Source organism: Myotis lucifugus, unplaced genomic scaffold (genome assembly GCF_000147115.1).
Source record: "Myotis lucifugus unplaced genomic scaffold, Myoluc2.0 scaffold_30, whole genome shotgun sequence".
Classification (NCBI taxonomy): Eukaryota; Metazoa; Chordata; class Mammalia; order Chiroptera; family Vespertilionidae; genus Myotis; species Myotis lucifugus.
The window spans coordinates 5,987,710-6,009,637 of NW_005871078.1; the positions used below are offsets into that span (position 1 = coordinate 5,987,710).

Sequence of the window (21,928 nt, forward strand, 5' to 3'; positions counted from 1 at the left end):
GAGAACTAAAGGGCTGAGTTAAAGTATTAGGTAGGTGTGGGATGTCCTAGAGCGCTGCTGGAAATAGACCGCTAGTCAGGATCAGGATTGTGCGCTTTAATTGCCCTAAGTAGCTCTTTCTGTTTCTGATCTGAGAAATTGCTTTTCTTTGCTTACACCCCTGGATAGTTGGAACTCCAGTGATTGCCTAGGCACGCCAGCTCCGTAACTAAGTAACCGCCTCGCTCTACCGGGCATGCGCACAAACCCTGAGGCTATTTGTAGGAGGCCGACGGCGAGCGGCGCGGCGGGGTCCCAGCATTCCTTTCGCGCCACCACCAAGATGGCGGCGCCCATGTTGCGGTGCATTTCTCCGAGCCGGTGGTTTTGCACCCCGGGCCCGTTGGCAGTCTTGCCCCGGGGGCTGCGTGAAGCCCACTCGGGCGATAAGGGGTTGCTGGCGGTGCAGAAGGCTCGGGGTTTGTTCAAGGAGTTCTTCCCCGACAAGGGCACGAAGGTAGAGCTCCCAGAGCTCTTCGACCGTAGCATCGCGGGCAACCGTCCCCAGACCATCTACTGCGGCTTCGACCCCACGGCGGACTCGCTTCATGTGGGGCACCTGCTGACGCTGCTGGGCCTCTTTCACTTCCAGCGAGCCGGCCACAACGTGATCGCCCTCGTGGGAGGCGCCACGGCGCGCCTGGGAGACCCCAGCGGGCGCACCAAGGAGCGCGAGGCGCTGGACGCGGAGCGCGTGGGCAGCAACGCGCGCGCCCTGCGCCGAGGGCTCGAGGCCCTGGCAGCGCATCACCAGCAGCTCTTCTCCAATGGGCGGGCCTGGGGCAGCTTCACGGTGCTGGACAACTCGGCCTGGTACCAGGAGCAGCACCTGGTGGACTTCCTGGCGGCGGTGGGCGGCCACTTCCGCATGGGCACGCTGCTGAGCCGGCTGAGCGTCCAGACCCGGCTCAAGAGCCCCGAGGGCATGAGCTTGGCCGAGTTCCTGTACCAGGTGCTCCAGGCCTACGATTTCTACTACTTGTTTCAGCGTTACGGATGCCGGGTGCAGCTGGGCGGATCTGATCAGCTGGGCAATATCACGTCGGGATACGAGTTCATCAACAAGTAAGCGTCTCTCGGCCCTGGAGAAATCCTGGGACCAGATCATTGACACGCGAAATAGCCGGCGATGCACTGTTAGGATTGTGAAGTGACGCCCGTCGTCCAAGCCTTTGTTGGTTTTCCCCCCAAGTAAGGGTCTGCAATGGTGTTAACATTATCATCGGCCAATGAGAACTAGAGGGCTGAGTTGAAGTGTTAGGTATGGGAGGTAGCCTAGAGCTCTGCGGGAAATAGACCACTAGTCAGGATTGTATGTTTTAATTCCCCTAAGTAGCTCTTTGTGTTTCTGATTTGAGAAACTGCTTTTCTTCGTTTATACCTAAGCAGGTATATAGGCTTCCTTGAGTAGCCTCTGCTTTAGCTCGGCACCTTCCGTGAAGCGAGGGATGAGCCACAGGGCTAGCCCAGGTGCGACTCATTTTTTTAAAAGTCCCTTTAAGTTAACTCCTTTAGTGTCTCCACTGACTCCCCCGTTAGCAGCACCTCCCCTTGGCTTGCCCAGAGTCACTGGTTCAATTGCTATTCAGAACGACTAATGCCAGAATAGAGTGAAAGCTGTAAGAAGTCACAGAAGTTTTCTTAGAGCAAGAGACCGCCCGGAAATTTGAAGCGTGATTAGCAGAATCTGCCATCACCTGTGCCTGAAACACATAATGAAGTTTTCCTTTCTGCATAGGTTGACTGGAGAAGACGTATTTGGAATCACTCTTCCTCTGATTACAAGTACAACTGGAGCAAAACTGGGAAAGTCTGCTGGCAATGCTGTGTGGCTGAGCAGGGATAAGACATCTCCATTTGAACTGTATCAGTTCTTTGTCAGGCAGCCAGATGATGCGGTAGAAAGGTGAGTTCTTAATAGTGTGCTGAGAAAAATTAAGCTCATGATACATACAATCTCTATGTATGCTTGGTTGTTGTTGTTTTAAATATATTTTATTGATTTTTTTACAGAGAAGAAGGGAGATTGATAGAGAGTTAGAAACATCGATGAGAGAGAAACATCGGTCAGCTGCCTCCTGCACACTCCCTACTGGAAATGTGCCCGCAACCAAGGTACATGCCCTTGACCAGAATCGAACCTGGGACTCTTGAGTCCGTAGGCCGACGCTCTATCCACTGAGCCAAACCAGTCAGGGCTTGGTTATTGTTTTTTAAGTTATATTCTATTAAAGGCATAAACAGTTGCAACACAGAACATTGTAACTTTAATTGTCCTGAAGTTAAACACTTTTGTTGGTTAAGGCAGATAACCACTGTGGTTGCTAGAAAACTTAGATCCAAGATCCTGATCTGTATCTGGCAAGTCCAGTAAAACCTTGATATATAAAGACTAATTCTGGTGAAGGGGTGTCCATTAAAGCTGCAAGTCCAGTATATAATAAAGTAGGTTTTCCGAATGTGTATGTTAGAAATTGACAAATTAGTTTACTTGTTTTTACTTTTGTAGACACGTTTGTGTAATTAAAATTATGTATGAAAAGTTTAATTTCACAGAAAAGTTTTCCATATGTATTGTAGTTTTAAATTTATACTGAATAGGTCTAGTAAATGTGTGCATTCACCAGTTACGGAGACGAAACAAATGCCCTCAGCTGGGGCGTGGCCTAGCGCACATGGGAACAGCAGCTGGCACTGGTTAAAACTGCTGCAGAAAGTCATGCCATTCGACAACAGAACCAATTACCAAGCTTGATTCGGTGTGCTCATTCCCTGAACATTGTTTACAAGCAGTGACTCTTGGATTTAAATATACAGACTATAGCTGTAGATATGTAATATTTATTTATGTAGGCAAAATTACTAGTGTTTTTTCCAATGTATGATGTATTCGCTAGAATTTATTAAAAATAACAATAACAAAAAAAATAACCTGTTAATGTAATTATAAACAAATCTTGGTTAAAAGCATTTTAAAATTTACAGGGTGTTAATTTTCACATATGACACGTGAACCAGATTTTGTTTAATAAATCCAAAGTCTGTTAAATCCAGGTCTGCAAAATCGAGGGTTTATTGTATTTGAGCTCTGACTTCCCGTCCCCAATCTTCTCTTTATTTCCCTATGTGTCAAATTAATGGTGTGTCTATTCATGAAGTTGTCCATTTATCTAAAACATTTTTTGAAAGTGGGTAATTGCTGTCTTGTGTGGCATGTCTTGCCCAAGGAATGTAATATCATAATAATAAAAGGCCAAGAGGTGTGACGACCAAACAACCAGCCGCCATGAGGTGGCATTGACCACTTCTTGGTCCCTCTCCACCTGCCCACACCCCACCCTCGAGCGGGGTTGGGGCGAGACTGGTGAGCGGGCTGAACTGCTGACCTCTTGGTCCCTCCCCCCAGCCCACAGGCTCAGATGGATCAGCGATGGTGAACGGGAGAACCAGGGTGGGTGGCAGGAGGAACGGGCTGGCTATCAGGCCGTTGGGATCACCAGCTCATCCACAGCTGCTCGGGGTGAGCCCCCGGGAAAGCAGGTGCCAGCAACTTCACCTCCATGCACGTGCACCAGGCCGGCCACTGATGGAAGTGCTGCCCGCTCAGGACCACTCACGCCAGGACAGGTAGGTCGCAGGCGCACCCCGCAGCCTCCGTCAGCACCTCAAGCCCCAGCAGCAGTGGCGGCAGCAGCGGCGCTCACGTGAGCAGCCCCAAACAGGCAGCACATTCCATCAGTGGCCAGCCCAGCGCACGCACATGGAGGTGAAGTCTCCGGCACCCATTTCCTGCAGGCCTGAGCCCCGGAGCAGCCGGGGATGAGCTGGTGGTCCCTACGGCCTGACAGCCTGGCGGCAGAGGCAGCATTCAGCCTGGTGAACGGGCAGAAAATGGCCCTGATCGCAGGAGGCTAGGCCTAGGGACCCTACCCACACGATTTAATGGTGCGCTGGGCCTCTAGTAAGGAAATAAACAGGTGAGGGCAAGCCATCTAAATTGGTGGTATTTCTAGCAGGGGAACAGTCTGGCTCCTAATGCACATTTCAGCTTGCCACAGCGGGGAGATTTGATGCAATGGTGCAGTAGGCAGATTCGGAAAATATTCCAATGAGTCCCCTGATGGAATCAGGACAATACGTTTAGTCCATTGTTCCTGCAAAGTCTTAGTCTCCATTTAAGCATTTTGCCAAGTTTGAGGTGGACTAGGGAGTGGGGCCATTGGGGCAAGTGGTGAGGCCTCTGACATGGTGATATGTCCCTGGGGTGTCATCTCTAGTGTAGGGGGCATAATCATCTCCAATGGCAAACTCTTGAGCTGGGGTGATATCACCTGAAGCATTGTCCTCTCTAGTGATAAGTCCATCTCACTAGGGGTGCGGTCCTCTGGAGTGGTTGCCACTAGTGGGTTGGTGACCCTCCCATGTGGCTGTCCAGTTGGGGTCTTGGTCATGGGCTAGGGGTCATTTATTGATGAGGGGCTCATATTGGACTACCCATCCTCAATCAAGTCATCAACGTGAAGCAGAAGGCAAGATGATGGAAAAGCATAGCAGAAAGGGGAAGATGAGCCTGAGGGAAAATAAATGGATGTTGTCATGGAGGTAAAAGCTTGACTCCCAGAGGACACCAAAGGTGGGATTTGGAGGAGCGTATGATAGTTGGTATATGGGGTATGTAGTTCCCCAGGGTGTGAGAATTAAGCAAGATGAGGGCTTGGGCAAGAGTTCAGTCCATTTTGGGAACCACTTGCCTGAAAGTAATTTAAGGAGTGTCTTTGAAAAGGCTGTTGTGATGCTCAATGACTGAGAGTTCCCAAGGGGAGTCTGGTGTAAGTATTTAATGATTGTGGAGGCATATCTGGAAGCCCCAGCAGAAGGAGGGCAGCGGGCAATGAAATCAATCAGCTAGTGGGAGCATGGTCAATCTCCCCAAGGGAATATGTCCTCATGTAGATAGCTTCCATTGTTTGGTTTGGGAGCAGAAAATGCAATTGTCTATCATAACTTTGGCTGCCACAAAAGAGAAAGGAAGTCCCCTCATTTGAGCCCAAGTTGTTAGGGCATGAATTCCCCAGTGACCTGAGATTATAGAGTCCATTTCTCAAGCTGGTTGGGAAGGGTTGCTACCCTAAGAAGTCTGTACCATGCAGAGTGTGGAGGGCTCAGTGAGGAAGTCTATGATATTGTTGAAAATGTCTTCTGGCATAGAGCGGTTAGTATGAGCAGAAACGAGTTACAATGATAGGAATTGGGGACTCCTTCCCTAGCTGGGCACCCCAAATGGGCTTGTCTATATATGAGAAAAGTGTCCCTTAGCCATTGGCCAGATCAAACTATAAGGCGATAATAAGTTCACAGTTGTGAGTACACGAAACAGAGTTTATTGTTGTGTTATTTCCACACGAACAACTATAAACCTTTGCCCACCCCTGTACAATTGGCAATATGTTTATTCAAGATGGATGTCTTTGAATAGACTATATCCCATGTACATTTTTGCCTCCTTTGTAGATTGTTAATTGACCATAAAGGAATGGGTTTGTTTCTGAGCCCTCTATTCTGGTCCATTGATGTATATGTCTGTTTTTATGCCAGTACCATGCTGTTTTTTATTACTATGGCCTTGTAGTATAGTTTGATATCAGACAGCATGGTTCCTCCAATTTTGTTCTTCTTTCTCAAGATTGTTGAGGATATTTGAGGTCTTTTGTGGTTCTATATGGATTTTTGGAATATTTGTTCTAGTTCTGTGAAATATGACATTGGTATCTTGATAGGAATTATGTTGAATCGATAGATTGCTTTGGATAGTATGAACATTTTAATGATTTTAAGTCTTCCTATCCATGAACTACAGTATATGCTTCCACTTATTTATATCTTTTTCTATTCCTTTCTTCAATGTTTTATCATTTTCCAAGCACAAGTCGTTTACATCCTTGATTAAATTTATTCCAAGGTATTTTTTTAATGCAATTGTAAATGGGATTGTTTTCTTATAGTTCATTATTGGTGTATAAAATACAACTGATTTCTGGATATTTATTTTGGTGAATTCGTTTATCAGTTTTAGTAGGGTTTTTGTGTAGGTTTTTTGTTTGTTTTTTGGTGAAATCTTTAGGGTTCTCTATATACAGTATCATGTCATCTACAAATAATGACAATTTTACTTTTTCCTTTTCAATTTGGATGCCTTTTATTTCTTCTTGTCTGGTTGCTGTGGCCAGGACTTCCAGCACTGTGCTGCATAAGAGTGGTGAAAGTGGACATCCCTGTCTTGTTCTGTTCTTAAGGAAAACACTATTAGTTTTTGCCTTTGAGTATGATGTTGTTTGTGGGTTTGTTATCTATGGCCTTTATTACATTGAAGTATGTTCCCTCTTTGCTGAGAATTTTTATCAAAAATGAGTGCTGGATTTTTATCAGTGGGTGCATCTATTGATATGATCATGTGATTTTTGTTCTTTATTTTGTTATGTTGTGTATCATGTTTATTGAGTTGCAGATATTGTACCAGCCTTGCATGCCCAGAATAAAGCCCACTTGATCATGGCATATAATCTCTTTAATGAATTGCTACCTCTGGTTTGTTAATATTTTGTTGAGGATTTTAGCTCTATGATCATCAGGAATATTGGCTTATAATTTTCTTTCTTTGTAGTGTCTTTATCTGCCTTTGGAATTAGGATAATTTTGGCTTCGTAAAAGGAGCTTGGGAGTCCTCCCGCCTCTTGAGTCTTTTGGGATAGTTTGAGGATAGGTGTTAGTTCTCCTTTGAGTGAATGTTTGGTAAAATTCACTTGTGAAACCATCCAATCCAAGACTTTTGTTTGTTGGGAGTTTTTTTTATTACTGCCTCAACCTCATTAGTTGTAATCTCTCTATTCAGATTTTCTGATTCTTCCTGCTTTAGTTTTGGAAGATAGTATGTTGCTAGGAATATCCATTTAGTCCAGATTGTTTAATTTGCAAGCATATATTGTTGTTCGTAATATTTTTTTACAATCCTTTGTATTTCTGCAGAGTCACTTGTTACTTCTTGTCTTTCATTTCTGATTTTATTTATTTGAGTCCTCTGTTTCTTAATGAGTTTGGTTAAAGCTTTATCAATCTTTTTATCTTTTCAAAGAACCAGTTCTTGGTTTCATTGATCTTTTGTATTTTTTTTTAGACTCTAATTTATTTATTTCTGCTCTGATCTTTTATTTCCTTTCTTCTACTCACTTTGGACTTTGTTACTGTTTTCTAATTTCTTTAAGTGTAAAATTAGATTGTTTGAGATTTTTCTTATTTTCTGTAATGCTATTAATTTCCCCCTTAGGACTGCTCTCACTGTATCCCATAGATTTGGGCCATTGTATTCTCATTTTTATTTGTTTCGATGTATCTTTTGATTTCTTGTTGACCTCATTGTTAACCCATTCATTGTTTAGTACCATGTTAGTTAGTTTCCATGTCTTTGTATGTTTTTCAGTGTTTTTCTTGTGATTGATTTCTAGTTTCATATTATGGTAAAAGAAGATGCTTAATATGAATTGAGACTTGTTTTATATCCTAACATGTGATCAATCCTAGAAAATGTTCTGTGTCCACTTGAAAAGCATTTACATTCTGCTGCTTTGGACTGAAATGCTCTGAACACATCAGTTAAATCCATCTCAGACATTTCTCTTAGCAAGATGACAAATTTAGAAGGAATATGTCAGAATCAAAATTTAAGGATGAATAGAAGGAATTGGTTAATTCCTCATTTCTTGTTCCAATGATTCATAATATGGATACCAGTGCTGCAAAAATTTCTCCATGAAGTTTAGTTGGCCACAAATTCAGTAGTCACATAGCTACCAAAAAACAGTATCATGGACAGCATTTTTCATTAATACAACATTAAAAATTGATCAATTACTAAGCTGCTCTTTATATTTCTTTTCACAATAATCATATATGATACCTACGTTGCCAATATGTGTTCTCCCACGTGTAGATAAACTTTTATTCAGGTACACTTTATACTAGATCTCTGGCAGAAATGTAAAAAATCAAAGTCCCACTGTCTTGCTCTTACCCAAAAGAAACCTAAGGCCTACAGAGAACTGCCATATGACCCAGTGATCCCACTTCTGGGACTATGTCTGAAGAAATACAAAACACTGATTCAGAAGACTGTAGCGTTATTTACAATAGCCACGATTTGGAAGCAGCCAACTGCCCATCAGTAGATGAGTGGATAAAAAAGCTGTGGTACATTTGCACAGTGGAATACTACTCAGCTGTAAAAAAGAAGGAAGAAGAAAATCTTACCTTTTTCGACAGCATGGATGGACCTGCAGAAGTATTGTGCTAAGTAAAATGAGCCAGTCAGAGAGAGACAAATACCATGTGATTTCACTTAGATGTGGAATCTAATGAACAAAATAAAATAGAAACAGACTCATAGATACATAGAATAAACTGACAGCTGTTAGAGGGGAGGGTTATGAGGACTGGGAGAAAAAGGTGAAAGGAATTAAGAAAAAACAAACACCTCATTGACACAGACAACAGTATGGTGATTACCAAGGGGGAAGGGATATGGGGGGGGCGGGGTGAAGAAGGTAAAAGGGGGGTAAATAGTGATGGAAGGAGACTTGACTTTGGATGGTGAACACAAAATATAATATACACATACGTGAAAAACAAAAGTGTAAAATAAAAACATGTTTGGGAAGAATGCACACAAATTTAGATTGGTGATTATCTCTGGGGGCAAGAGGAGAATATGATGGGGCTGGGGCCTTCATCTGTACCTTTGTTATTTTGTGACTTTTAAAGAAAGAAAGATCATGCTCTGGCCAGTGTGTCTCGGTTAATTGAGCATCATCCCATGCACCCAGAGGTCAAGCATGGGATTCCCAGTCAGGGCACATGCCTGGATTGCAGGCTTGATCCCCATTAGGAGGTGTGCAGGAGGCTGCTGATTGATGTTTCTTTCTCTCTCCCTCTCCCTTCTTTTTCTAAAATCAGGTTTTTTTTTAAAAAACATTTGTTAAAAAATAAATAAAGATCTGAAACAAAGATGGCAAAATAGTAACACCTTCAGTCTGGGTGGCATGTGTATGATTGTCTTATGTCCAGTACATTTCTGCATAATTGTTATGTTTCACAATTAAGAATAATTTTAAAAGTAAAGGGAGCCACAGATAAAAACTAGGTATGTGATCTAAATGTAACACTTTATTTTTTGTCCCGAAGGTACCTGAGGCTCTTCACTTTTCTGCCCCTTCCAGAGATTGACCACATAATGCAGCTGCACGTCAAAGAGCCAGAAAAGCGGGGTCCTCAGAAACGACTTGCTGCAGAAGTCACGAAGCTGGTTCATGGGCAAGAAGGGCTGGATTCTGCTAAAAGGTGGCCTTTCCCAATAATGAACACTGATGAAGTTCTTTAGTTAATAGTAAACTTGGGAAAATTTAGAGCCGCACTGCTTTCAAGTTGTCCTTCACTGCTAAGAAGGATTGTCAGTGTGGGCTATAGTTGCTTTTAGATAGTCTCTCTTTATCATAAAAAAAGACGATCCTGAATTAAGTTTATAAATTATACCAGGTATGTTGCTGTTTCAGAAACTTTCAGTCTAGAACATAGTGGGGACTTCATAATTGGTTACTGTGTATTAGGATGTGTATCTGAATAAGCAGTCGCATGATGTTGTCCTCAAACTGTTTTTCAGGTGTACACAAGCCCTTTATCACAGTAGCGTAGATGCACTGGAGGTCATGTCTGATGAAGAGTTAAAAGAGTTGTTTAAAGAAGCTTCATTTTCTGAATTAGTTCTTGACCCTGGAACAAGCGTCCTAGATACGTGCCGCAAAGCAAATGCCATTCCAGATGGTCCCCGGGGGTAAGATTACTTAACTTTCAGATTCATAGTTAATTCACTAGTAAATGTTATAATTCACAGCATGTGTTTCCACAGCGTGTTTTCCTGATAATTCATTAACGGTGTCTCATTTCTTCTAGGAGTTATGTTGGTCTGAGAACAGTGGTTCTCAACCTTCCTAATGCCGCGACCCTTTAATTTAGATTAGTTATCTAATCTGTCTAAAGTTGTTGTTTAGGAACCAATTTCTCCCCATGTTGCAGTGACCCCCAACCATAAAATTATTTTCATTGCTACTTCATAACTGTAATTTTGCTACTGTTATGAATCGTAATGTAAATATCTGATATGCAGGATGTATTTTCATTGTTACAAATTGAACATAATTAAAGCATAGTGATTAATCACAAAAACAATATGTAATTATATATGTGTTTTCTGATGGTCTTAGGCGACCCCTGTGAAAGGGTTGTTCCACCCCCAAAGGGGTCTCGACCCACAGGTTGAGAACTGCTGGTCTGAGAATAAAGTGAAAACTGAGATTAATGGTGATAATAGCTTAATTTTCAGCTTATTGCTGAAAATAGCTTAAATTTCCTATGAAGTCAAGTACTACTATACTGCTTCTTATTAAATGGAACCCAGTTAATTTGTCCTCCAGCATTGGAAAAGGCTTGCATTTAAGGAATCAGTATCTATAATAATAAAAGCATAATATGCTAATTAGACCAGACATACTTCCGGACAACCTTTCGGACGAAGCTGGGCTGCAAGGGAAGCCAGTGTTAGCAGCCGGGGGAAGGAAGGCCTACTCTTGCACAAATTCCGTGCATCGGGCCTCTAGTATTAAATAAGTACAGTGAGATCTGTCAGCTCAGGATGGTCACAGTTTGAGAAGGTCACAAGAACAGAGGCCCTAAGTGGACAGAGCCACATGAACCCTCTCATTTCAGTCTGTATCCTCTTTATTTGGGGGAGTAGAATGGTTATCCAACCTGTTTAAAATATTAGTTGAATTTCAGAAAACAAGTAAGCATGTGATATAACTTCCTAAGACTGTTATAAACTACATACAGTTATTCCTCTTTTGAATTTTATTTTCTTATTCAGGAAGCAGGTAGAATATTTAAATTCCTCAGTTATGTGGTATTATTAGGGAGTAAGGTGTTCCATAAGGTGTTATAGGGCTTATATTTGATGCTTATCCATTTATAAATGAAACTGTGATGTAGAAGAAGCATTAGTTGGCCAAAAGACCCTGGGTCCCTCACCTACAGGAGTTCTAGCATAAGTCAAACAGTTATCAGTCCATGTTCATGGTTATGAAGGACATTTGTTATAATTGGTGGGTGTGTTTTTCCCAATTATTCAGTATTATTTGCCTCTATCCCAAAGTGTTTAGATTTTTCTATAAGGAGAAAATATCCATTGTCTCTCTTTGTATCACCTGCCACTCCACCTTATTGATTTCCTGATATGCTAGTTTAGTTAATATTCACTGAACTGAGGGTGGTATCATGCATTTCCCACAGTGAGTCAGCGGTTCTAAGCCTTTTCCTCCCTGTGGAAGCATTTTTCATTTCCTTCTGAACTGTTCTAGTGGTTTATTTACTGATAACAAAAGTTTTACTGCTACTTAAGATGACGCCATATCTGATTTAGCCAGAGTTCTAAATAATACATTTTTTTTAGATTGTATAAGCTTGTGCTTTTAAACAAAATGTAGACCATGATCTGGAAACAATAGCAAACAGCTTAAAATAACGCTTTGTAAGAGAAAATTTGTTCCTAAATATTAAATCATTTACTGTTGAGCTAAAACCACGCATAGTAGTTTCTTAACTTCGGTAACATATTCAGATAAAACCGAGATTTGCCTTGCAGAAGGACTTCAAAGGCCTTTCATGCGCTAGCCCTCTACTGAAATCTCACCTCCTTCTGGCTACTCCCATGTTTCCTCACTGTTCATGAAAATAACTGCAACTTACTCCCAGTTTCAGTGACTCTTCTTTCAGGAAAACTTCCAATCCCCACCCCTCGGTGCACTCCTAGAGCTAGTAGCTCATGACAGCGTTTGATCAGTGTGCCAGAATTGCTCATTTGTTTGCCTTTCTCCACAAGTTTGCTATATTCTATTTACATTTAGTGCATAGTAGAGCTCTGTAAATGTTTATTGAATGAATTGCATAGATAACTTGAATAAAACCTAATTACTTTACATAGGCCAGCAAAAACTTTTTAGTAATCTATAATTTATTAGTGTATTGATTTTGTATTTCTGAAATTAGCCAACTTTTTAAAAGTTTTGCTTTGTGTTTTAACAAAATTTGCCCTTATTTGCATATACTCAGAATATAATTTGAAAGGGTTTTCCAATTTCATAAGCAAGTTTCTTAAAAATCTCTGTAGCTAATACTGTAACAGCAGGTCCTCAAATAAAGTCATTTCATTATGTTGATGAGAAAAAACAGGAGTTTCTGGCCAGGCCCACTGTGTGGAGTTTGTATGATCTCCCCATGTCTTTGGGGGGGTTTCCAGGGACCCCGGTTTCCTCCCACATCCCAGAGATGTGCACATGAGTCGTGTCTACATTGTCCCAGTCTGAATGTGTGTGTATGTGTATGCACATGCATGTGCACACACATGCCCTGCAATGGAAGGGCGTCCTGTCCACGGTTGGTGCCTGCCTTTGCACTCTGAGCTGCTGGGCTGGGGAAAGCTCCAGCCACGGGCAACCCTGAATTGGCATTAGGGGGTTGGTCTTGTGGGGTTTTTTTTGTTTGTTTGTTTTTTAAAGAAGGGATTGAGATTTTATTTATTTATTTTTAAATATATTTTATTGATTTTTTTACAGAGAGGAAGGGAGAGGGACAGAGAGTCAGAAACATCAATGAGAGAGAAACATCGATCAGCTGCCTCCTGCACATCTCCCACTGGGGATGTGCCCGCAACCAAGGTACATGCCCTTGACCAGAATCGAACCTGGGACCCTTCAGTCCTCAGGCCGACGCTCTATCCACTGAGCAAAACCGGTCAGGGCTGGTCTCGTCTTTATTGATCTTAAATGTATATATAACTCAGTTATTTCAGTGTTTAATATTAGAAGTGTTCTGAGTCTGTAGTTTGAAGTTTTGTGATATTTTTGTGACCAGAAATATGCCATAGGAACTTAACTCTATTATCATTCAGCCTATGATAAAATTGGTTTTGTTAAATGTTGTTTCACTTAAAGTCAGTTTCCAAGAACCTATGAACAATATTAAGTGAGGACTTCATGTAGTCACTTGTATCTCATTAAAAGCAGCGATGTCCTGGAAGTTTCTTTTCTGTGATTTTTCTCCCCAAGGTAGGGGGCGCCCTCCAGAAAGTGATCCATTATTCCAATTCACTTTATTGTTAAACCCACTAAACAGTTCTATCAAGAGATGAGATATCCCAGCTCTTTTTCGCTAGGAAACAAGAAGCCTATTATGCCTTAAACCTCCTTTAGAAGAACATTAAAAGGAGACATAATCCAGTGAAAGTGAAGATAAATTCAGTGATTTAGTGCTAAAAGGTTTCAACTGGAGAGCCCCTGAAATTTAAATGAAAAACAATAATGATGTATCTGTATTATGGGGAAAGATCAACAGTGGTTGGATTTATGTAGTTACTAAATATTTCTGTTTTTAGGTATCGGATGATAACAGAAGGCGGAGTCAGTATAAATCACAGACAAGTAACAAATCCAGAGAGTGTTTTGGTTGTTGGACAACATATTCTTAAGAATGGACTTTCATTACTTAAAATAGGAAAAAGGAATTTCTACATTATAAAATGGCTTCAACTATGATGAAAAATCCTTCTGATGATTCAAACTTACCGCCATTCATTCTCAAGATATACGAAAGGTTGGCTCCAGAACTTAACATTCCTTCACTTACGCCAATCAGCAGAGAATGGAGTATATACTCTAGGCCTCACAGTGTGAGTAATTTCATTATTTATATAGGTTGGTTAATAAGTTGTCTAAATGATGGGATTTTATTTCTTGATCCTTAAACATTAAGGACTACCATAGAAAACCATGGTTTCCAGAGTTAGTATGTTTTAAAAATTATACTTTATGAAAAAACTAAATGCTGTCTTTCCAGTCCTATCTTGCTCTCCTTTTTGGACATGAGGAACAATGAAAAAGAGGTAACCTAAGGAATTGCAGATACTTTTATATCAAGTATATATATCTCACTGATCTCGCTAATGTCTGTATTAAAACCAGCAGTGCCTCTAGCATCCACATTAGAAATCTAGTACTGGAAACTGATTTTTGTTGTTGTTTAGGAACCAAATACAGTTCTTAGAAAAGATTAAAATTCAGTACTTGACTTTTCAGAAAGTTTCTAATTATTTTCCATTCCCTTACCTGTGTTTCAGTGGAACTAAATTTACTCACCACCTTATTTTGTCAAACTAAATGTAGCAATATTTTATAAATTTAAAAACTTTTACATTAGTTTTAAGTTTCAACTTCTGTCCCCCACCAGATTACAACTTGAGATAAACTGAAAACTTAAGTAACCAAAGAAGTAAAATAGGCAAATATTATGTTATACCAACTATCCAATTATATGAGAATATCAAAAGATACTCGGGTAAGGGAAGTTTTCAGGTCAAATTTAAAGGATTTCCTATCAAGACTTAGTTAAGCTCTACATAGTTTAGGCAAATTAAATCTCCAGAACTTAAATTTCCACATATGACAAATCCATTTCCCTGAGGATCAAGTGAAAGGCACAAACATACAGAATGGTTCATAACCAAATTTACTCTAGAAAACCTTACAGGCAGCAAAGAGTGGCTTTAATGTTCAAGTTCTAGCCATTTGCTACCTGGATTACTTAGAGAAAGTCACTGTCTTTATATGCAAAAATGGAGATGTAATAATACTTCAGTGAATTGTTAGAATCTAGTAAGAAAGTCAAAACTTTGATACAATATACACTGTATTAGATTTGTAAGTTAAAAAGCTAGAGTTTATCTAAACCTTTTTCTGGGAGTAAAGTGAGGAAGAATTCATTTATTGATAAACTTTAATGTCATTTCATACCAGCAATTTTATTTACACAGCAAGAACATACAGGTATCCATTATAAATGTCATAGATCATCTCCACATTTCAGAACTTAACCCAGTTTAGAGCCAACAAAGGTTTCTCTTGCCACACCTCTCTTGCCTATTTTTCTTTGTTCTAGTACAAGGTATGTAGTACTAGAAAGTGCATTACCATAGCATGTCTTTAAAGGGAACATTTTTTAATTGGAAATCTGTTTGATATACTGGAGAAAGATGCGTTAGAAGGGTTTTTCCCCCCCTTATAAATTCAAAAGGCTAAAACAGTAGTTATCTAATCTGTCTAAAGTAAGTAAACATGGATGGGTATAATTCAAAGCTAATGTTTAAAGATGGCAGAGTGATTTTAAAGTGCACTAACAAACATTTTGATACGATGTATTCTATCAAGATCTGAATCTGGGTTTTTTTTTATGTTTGAGATAAGTTGGTGAGCCTGTTTCTTAGTAAATGGGTACCTAAAGTTAAGAGATATATTTATATTGTCAATAGTCCTTCATAAATATTGTAACTTAAAAAGAAATTTTAATATCTGCTAGATGCCTTAAGAATTTTGACCATTATCTTAACATTTATAATGTAATTCATATCAAAAATCACCTGAGGAATTTTAATAAAATATATGTTCTAAACCTCACTCCTGAATGCAAATTAGTTGTCTATAAGCCATTAGGAGTGTGTCAGCATGGTTTTTTTTTTAAATAAGGCTCCACCAGTATTGTCACACCTCTATGCTAATTTTGCTGGTGTGAAGCAAAAGTACCAATTATCATCTAATACTTACTGATCTAGCACAGAATTTGGTTTTAAGTCCCCCCTCCAAGTAAGAGCATGGTGTTAAGTGCCGCAATTTTAAGATATATCTGAATTTTCTTAGAGCCTCTAAGTCTTACTATAAAATCAAGTGTAGGTGGTTGTTTTTAATACAGGAAAATGTAGTACGTGCTTCTAGGTTTGGGTAAGAATCAGATATTTTAATGCACTAGGGCAATGTGGACCAAGAAATGGAAGGGCTCTGTGGCTACCCATTATGCACACTGCATCATTGTCATTGTTAGAGATCCTCGGTACATCCACCTTTCTGACTAACACATCAAAGGTAGCAGAGATAGAACTAATAGGACAGGTGGAATACAGTGACTATGAGTAACTTGTCAACCCGCATCTTTCAAAGCCAGATCAGCTTATATAATGCATGCAGTACAGTCGTATGAAATGTCTTGGTGCGTTCTTCTTGAAGGACTGTGGTAGCAGCGTTAAGACTACTAACAGATTACACAGGTAAGCTGCTTGTACAATGAGAACATTAGCATTTCTTTGATAAATGAAACTATCACAAGAAAGAGTTGATGTATTTTATATATACTGGGAAACTTTAGAAACAGCCATTTATTTGGATTGTGTGATTTCATTCTGTAATACAGAGTACAGTTTTCAGTGTATAGCCAGTCTTCACATGAGCAGTTCATACCATTGCAATACATAGGAGTTCATAAATAAAAATCTACTCAAGTAGGCAGTAACTTTCGAGTCAACAAAGTCTGTCTTACATAGTTCTCTTCACCAAAGATGAGTCTCTCTGATTTCAGCAATAATTTGACCTGCTCCTTGTAATGCCTGCATTAAAGAAGATAAAAATTATAATTCTATTATGTGGTTGATTTATACTAACCAGTATCTAGCTGAGACTCTAATAATTACCAACATCATATGAAGACCATAGTTGCACTCAAGAATCAGAATGCATTTTTAACAGATGTTTAAATAAAGTAACAGGAATACCTTTAGCATATCGGCTGCTTCTTTCCTACGTTGTGCCATGTCCTCAGATTCAGTCAGAAGATCATCCAATAAGGATGATTTATACAGCTGTCCTACTAACTCACTCTGAAGAGTATCTTTCACATGATTAACCAAAAAATGCATTACTGCCTTTGGCACACTGCAAAACAAAACAAGATGATCCATTTGATTTAGAATAAAAACCTAAAATTTTAAAAATGCATGAATTTTCAAAACAGATCACATAATCATCCAGCAGTCTGATTTACATCATGTACTACTAACCTGTCTTGAATATTCTTTCTGACAATAAGAAAGTAAGATTTGATGAGTCGTTCAATAACTTCACAATCTCGCTGCTCACGGGCAGATAGTTTGCGTGCAACAGGAACCGGCTAAATGGGATGAGAAAAAATACCACTTTTGTGTCATTTTGAAATGGCAATATTTGGCATTCAAAATTCATTGAGTTTTTGAGACTTTTAGTTCCTTTTGTCTTTAATAGTGTTTTCCTAGTAATTGTCTTATTAGTCCTCAATCAAATTCTCATGGCTTACCACATCCAACAGATTCACAGCATGGCCTTTCTGTGGACTAGCTGGCATAATTGGAATTGGTTTTGATTTTTCTTCAGCTAATAACTCTTCAGCTTTTGAAGTTTTCAGCATTCCTCTCCAGTTGCCTGTTGTTGGTTCTTGAACAGCATCTCCAACCCCACCACCTCCAGATAAAACCTAAAAAAAAACCACACACACACCATATGCTCCAAAATCTCTACCAACCATATTAGATCTGATCATAACTAAACAAAGTTCGTTTTCTTTGACAGCAGTCAAGGCGAACACACATCCAATACCCAGCTGGAGGTATAACAGGTCAGAAAGATGGGGTGGCATGTATGGCCTTCTTTAGCATTTGCTAGCTTTTCAAAGTTTTTCCTTTTTTCCAAACCCTCTTACACTAGGTTATAGAAAAAAATATAATATGCCCTTAAATCAAGACTGCTTATTAAAAGCAGGAAACACAGAACTACCACTCAGCTTAATTTCCACAAAGTAACCTTAAACACTGTTGAACTATGATCTCTCCAAACGTTCTAAGAACTCAAGTTACTTTACATTTAGTCAACAAAATATCGTAAAAATAGACTTTTTTAATGAAACAAGAATATACCCATGATTCTTAGTGACTTTAAGCTGCCTAAAATGTGACATAAATACACACAGGTTCCCTCAATATCTATATCCTCGAGAAAGGATCTGCTGAAAGAAATCTAGTGCTACCATTAATCACAACTATTTTTAACCTTGATTTCTCAAAGAAAAATGACTAGGAAAATGAGAAAAATAGTAGTTCATCAACATTTAAGAGATCAGATGCTCTTTAAGATCTTAGACTCCAAAACGACAACCAAAATTTATAGGTATTAATTAAAATGGCTTATATAAACTTAATAGAAAAGTGAGTGTTATGGCAACTGTTTAAAAAGTCAGTTTGGGTATTATTCTGACCCAAAATTATCTGTTAGTTAAAATCAGCTTTAAATATAGGCAGTATATTTACACATTAATTTTAAAATGTTAACTATACATGAATGGTATAACAAAATCTTAAGTAAGCAAATTCAGGGTGATGCCATGAGTGAAATAATAAGCAATGATTTAGATATTAGATGGTTCTCTTAAAGTCTGAGCACAGTGGGCTGAGAGAAAACAAGACATTTATCAGGTTTTATTTGAAGTTGAGAATCTTAAATCTGGACAATAAAGAAAGGAGCCAAGTGGCAGAATAACCAGACAAATGGTTCTGAAATTTACAGATTAATAATTTCCCCCTAAAAAGATTATCAGGAATCAACAAGTCTCAAACTCTCAAAGTCCCCAATTGTATTAATGTGCTTAAGCTGTTGAGACTTATGTTAAGCTACATATATAGGGTGGGTGACAAGTGCAAACTGAATGGAAGCTTAAGAAAGAAGCATGAGAGGATTACCCATTAGTACTAGACAGATTTCAGATATTCAAAAGTACAGTTTCCATCTCTGGAATCTTAATTCCCAACCAGAATATTAAATTCAAAACTATTCTCAACAGTAACAGAAAACAGTGGGAAATACTATTATTGTTATTACTTAAAACAACATTAAAACTAGAATTAAAGGGGTTAGTTAGATAAAAGCAACATTAAAGACAACACAGACAACGAGTTAGATGCCACTGTACAGACAGGTTCTTCAATGGTTTTGAAACAGTGTTTCGGTGAGAACCAACATTGCCATTCTGAGGCAAGACTCACATTTTTAGTTTCTCTTCTGCTGTCCTGAATTAACTGTTAAAAGATATGTTAAAACATGCAGTTTAACAAGCAAAATTTCATTATCAATGGCTTGAAAGTCAAAAAGTGCAGAATAATTTCCTCTTTAACTTCTTTTTCTGTATGCATTTTCTATATTGCAAGCAAAAGCATTTTATAAATATACATTGTTATATATAGCCCATATTAATATTGTTTTTCAGTGTACTGTTTTCAGATGATTATGTAGAACCAAACAAGTAGGCATGCAGGCTTAGACCAAGAATCAGAACAGACCTTGCCATCAGCCTCAGCAGAAGCAGCAGGGGAGGGCTCCTGGGAGGCAGGTGCCAAAGCACTTGGAACTTTAGAAGACTAAAGGCAAAAAATGCAGGGAAAAAAATCAAGGATGCCAAAATGCATTCAGAAACATTCTATAAATGTGAATTTTCCCGTCTGTATCAAAATAATAAAGTAACATGAAAAACAAAAGTAATCGTGGGTCATAAAATTAATGTTCATTCTGCCTTATTTCTTGTACTAATGTCACCTTTGTTAAAGGGTTTTTTCAGATGCATACCTAAGGAAAATCCAAATCCAAAAATTTCATTTTTAGTTTTGGAATTTGGTAAAATCTTTTCTGGTAAAGAATTCGAGGTATTGGATTTTTATACATGCAACTATTGCATATATTAACCTGTTATGTGCATATTGTTGTCTCCCTCTCCAAAAAGCCTTCCTGTTATAATAAAGTCATTAGTCATTTCAACTAATTTTACAAAGTTGATAAAGTCAATGTGAATTTTTAAGAAAAATAAGGCTAGACACTTAAAATCCACCTTTATGCATTAAAAATATTTTTAAATTTTATTTTTCAATTACAGTTTACATTCAGTATTATCTTGTAATAGTTTCACGTGTACAGCATGGTGGTTAGACAATCATACTTTACAAAGAATTCCCCCTGATATTTCCAGTACCCAACTGGCACCATACATAGTTTTACAATATTATTGACTATATACCTATGCTGTACTTTACATTCCCATGACTATTTTGTGACTACCAATCTGTACCTCTCAGTCCCTTCACCTTTTCACCCAGCTCCGCAACCCCCATCCCCTCAGGCAACCATCAACCTGTTCTCTGTAAAAATACCATTATCTTTAAATTGTTCAAAGCCTTTTTTAAACTTGCATACCTGTACTCAAAGAATGAAATAGCTCCAACAGAATATTAAAGGGAGAAAAAGAAAAAATTACTCCTAGGAGTAATATTCTGAGGCTTACCAATCCATCTTTGCCTAATAGGACTAAGCTTTAAAAATTGTTTTTTACCTTATCTCGTGATACAGCTGAAGGCAATTCTCTTGCTAGCCTGTTTCTCCTTTGTTCCTATAAAACAACCAAGCAAAAAAAAAAAACAGTGATTATCAGAGCATTGAGATATAAGCCTACTCAAAAATGTTCAGCTTAATTGAAAAGTATGGAATAACTTACAGTATATCCTCTCACTGTTGGAACTCATGCCATAATTATATTTTAAAACAAACAAATCATTTAACCCAATGCTTCTCAATCTTTTTTTTTTCTGCCCCAACACACCTGAGGGATACAATACAACTGTCAGTAACAGTGGCTCCCCTGTACCAGGGATTCTAAAATGAGGGGCCATGGATTGAATCTCATGAAATATAAGCTTTGTGTGATATTCCTACAACTCCCACACACAAAACTGTACCTTTTAGAAATATCTGTGGTGAAGGTTATCCTTTAAGAATGGTTCATTCTCTTTACCCTAAACCTTCTCCAGAATATAAATGTAGAGTTGAAAACCAACAGTCCTTTCGGTAACTTGGCTGATTTAATGGACTAACTGCCCATTCTTCTAGTTTGCTAATATCAAAGTAACTCTAGTACAAGTAGCTAAAGAAATTCTGTTACGCCGAAACCGGTTTGGCTCAGTGGATGGAGCGTCGGCCTGCGGACTGAGGGGTCCCGGGTTCGATTCCGGTCAAGGGCATGTGCGTTGGTTGCGGGCACACCCCCAGTGGGAGATGTGCGGGAGGCAGCTGGTCGATGTTTCTCTCTCATCGATGTTTCTGGCTCTCTATCCCTCTCCCTTCCTCTCTGTAGAAAATCAATAAAATATATTAAAAAAAAAAAAAAAGAAATTCTGTTACGTTCAAATCAATAGGTACTGAATAAACACCTGTATGTCAAGCACCATAATAGGTGCAAGACTATGAAAATATATTAAGGATGTGGGCATTAATAATGACTCGCAGGCAGCATCAAATATAACAGGAAAGCATTTAGTTAAAATTGTTGCTAAATTGAGAGCATTTCATGAATACTCTCACCAACTTGCAAAAAATTTAAAGTTAAGCTTCACAATGATGTTTTGTGGCTAATAAAATTTTCTGACTGAAATTTGACCCATTTTCTTCCCCCTCTCCCCCCATGGGAGTGATTAAGTTAACACATTAAAATGTACATTTGAAGAGGGACACAAAGCAAAAGGCAGGGAAATCCAAAGACCAGAAATTCTCACCCTAGTCCAGTGATGGCGAACCTTTTGAGCTCGGCATGTCAGCATTTTGAAAAACCCTAACTTAACTCTGGTGCTGTGTCACATATAGAAGTTTTTTGATATTTGCAACCATAGTAAAACAAAGACATATTTTTGATATTTATTTAAATGCCATTTAACAAAGAAAAATCAACCAAAAAAATGAGTTCGCGTGTCACCTCTGACACACGTGTCATAGGTTCACCATCACTGCCCTAGTCTGTTACCAAGAAGTTATGACCTTAGCTGGCCTATAGCCCAACAGTCATGGCTTTCTTG

General features: G+C 39.0%; 2 protein-coding genes across 19 annotated transcripts in view; one reads left to right on the forward strand and one right to left on the reverse strand.

The window, feature by feature from the left end:
- Positions 1-301: 301 nt before the first annotated feature.
- On the forward strand, positions 302-14,194 carry YARS2 (tyrosyl-tRNA synthetase 2). The gene is made up of 5 exons (XM_014454030.2): positions 302-1,104; positions 1,778-1,945; positions 9,271-9,426; positions 9,746-9,916; positions 13,568-14,194. The coding sequence occupies exons 1-5, from the start codon at positions 323-325 to the stop codon at positions 13,725-13,727; spliced, it is 1,437 nt and encodes a 478-aa protein (XP_014309516.2). The 5' UTR covers positions 302-322; the 3' UTR covers positions 13,728-14,194.
- Positions 14,195-14,950: 756 nt separating this feature from the next.
- The window catches only part of DNM1L (dynamin 1 like), a 41,628-nt gene continuing 34,650 nt past the window's right edge, over positions 14,951-21,928 (reverse strand). For 12 of the 18 annotated variants that reach the window (XM_023752300.1, XM_023752306.1, XM_023752303.1 and 9 more), the window contains 7 exons: positions 20,416-20,472; positions 19,376-19,453; positions 19,082-19,114; positions 17,344-17,520; positions 17,072-17,181; positions 16,787-16,946; positions 14,951-16,621 (listed from right to left, as the gene is read on the reverse strand). In XM_023752300.1, coding sequence (XP_023608068.1) covers positions 16,565-16,621; positions 16,787-16,946; positions 17,072-17,181; positions 17,344-17,520; positions 19,082-19,114; positions 19,376-19,453; positions 20,416-20,472 — 672 coding nt within the window. In that variant the 3' untranslated portion in view covers positions 14,951-16,564. The remainder of the gene's footprint in view (positions 16,622-16,786; positions 16,947-17,071; positions 17,182-17,343; positions 17,521-19,081; positions 19,115-19,375; positions 19,454-20,415; positions 20,473-21,928) is intronic. The other 6 variants (XM_014454024.2, XM_014454022.2, XM_014454021.2 and 3 more) reach the window with 3 other exon arrangements.

Coding starts and splice junctions, on each gene's coding strand:
- YARS2 (XM_014454030.2), top strand. CDS start 323: ATGGCGGCGCCCATGTTGCGGTGCATTTCTCCGAGCCGGTGGTTTTGC. Junction 1,946..9,270: donor CCAGATGATGCGGTAGAAAG/GTGAGTTCTTAA, acceptor TTTGTCCCGAAG/GTACCTGAGGCTCTTCACTT. Junction 9,917..13,567: donor ATTCCAGATGGTCCCCGGGG/GTAAGATTACTT, acceptor TTCTGTTTTTAG/GTATCGGATGATAACAGAAG.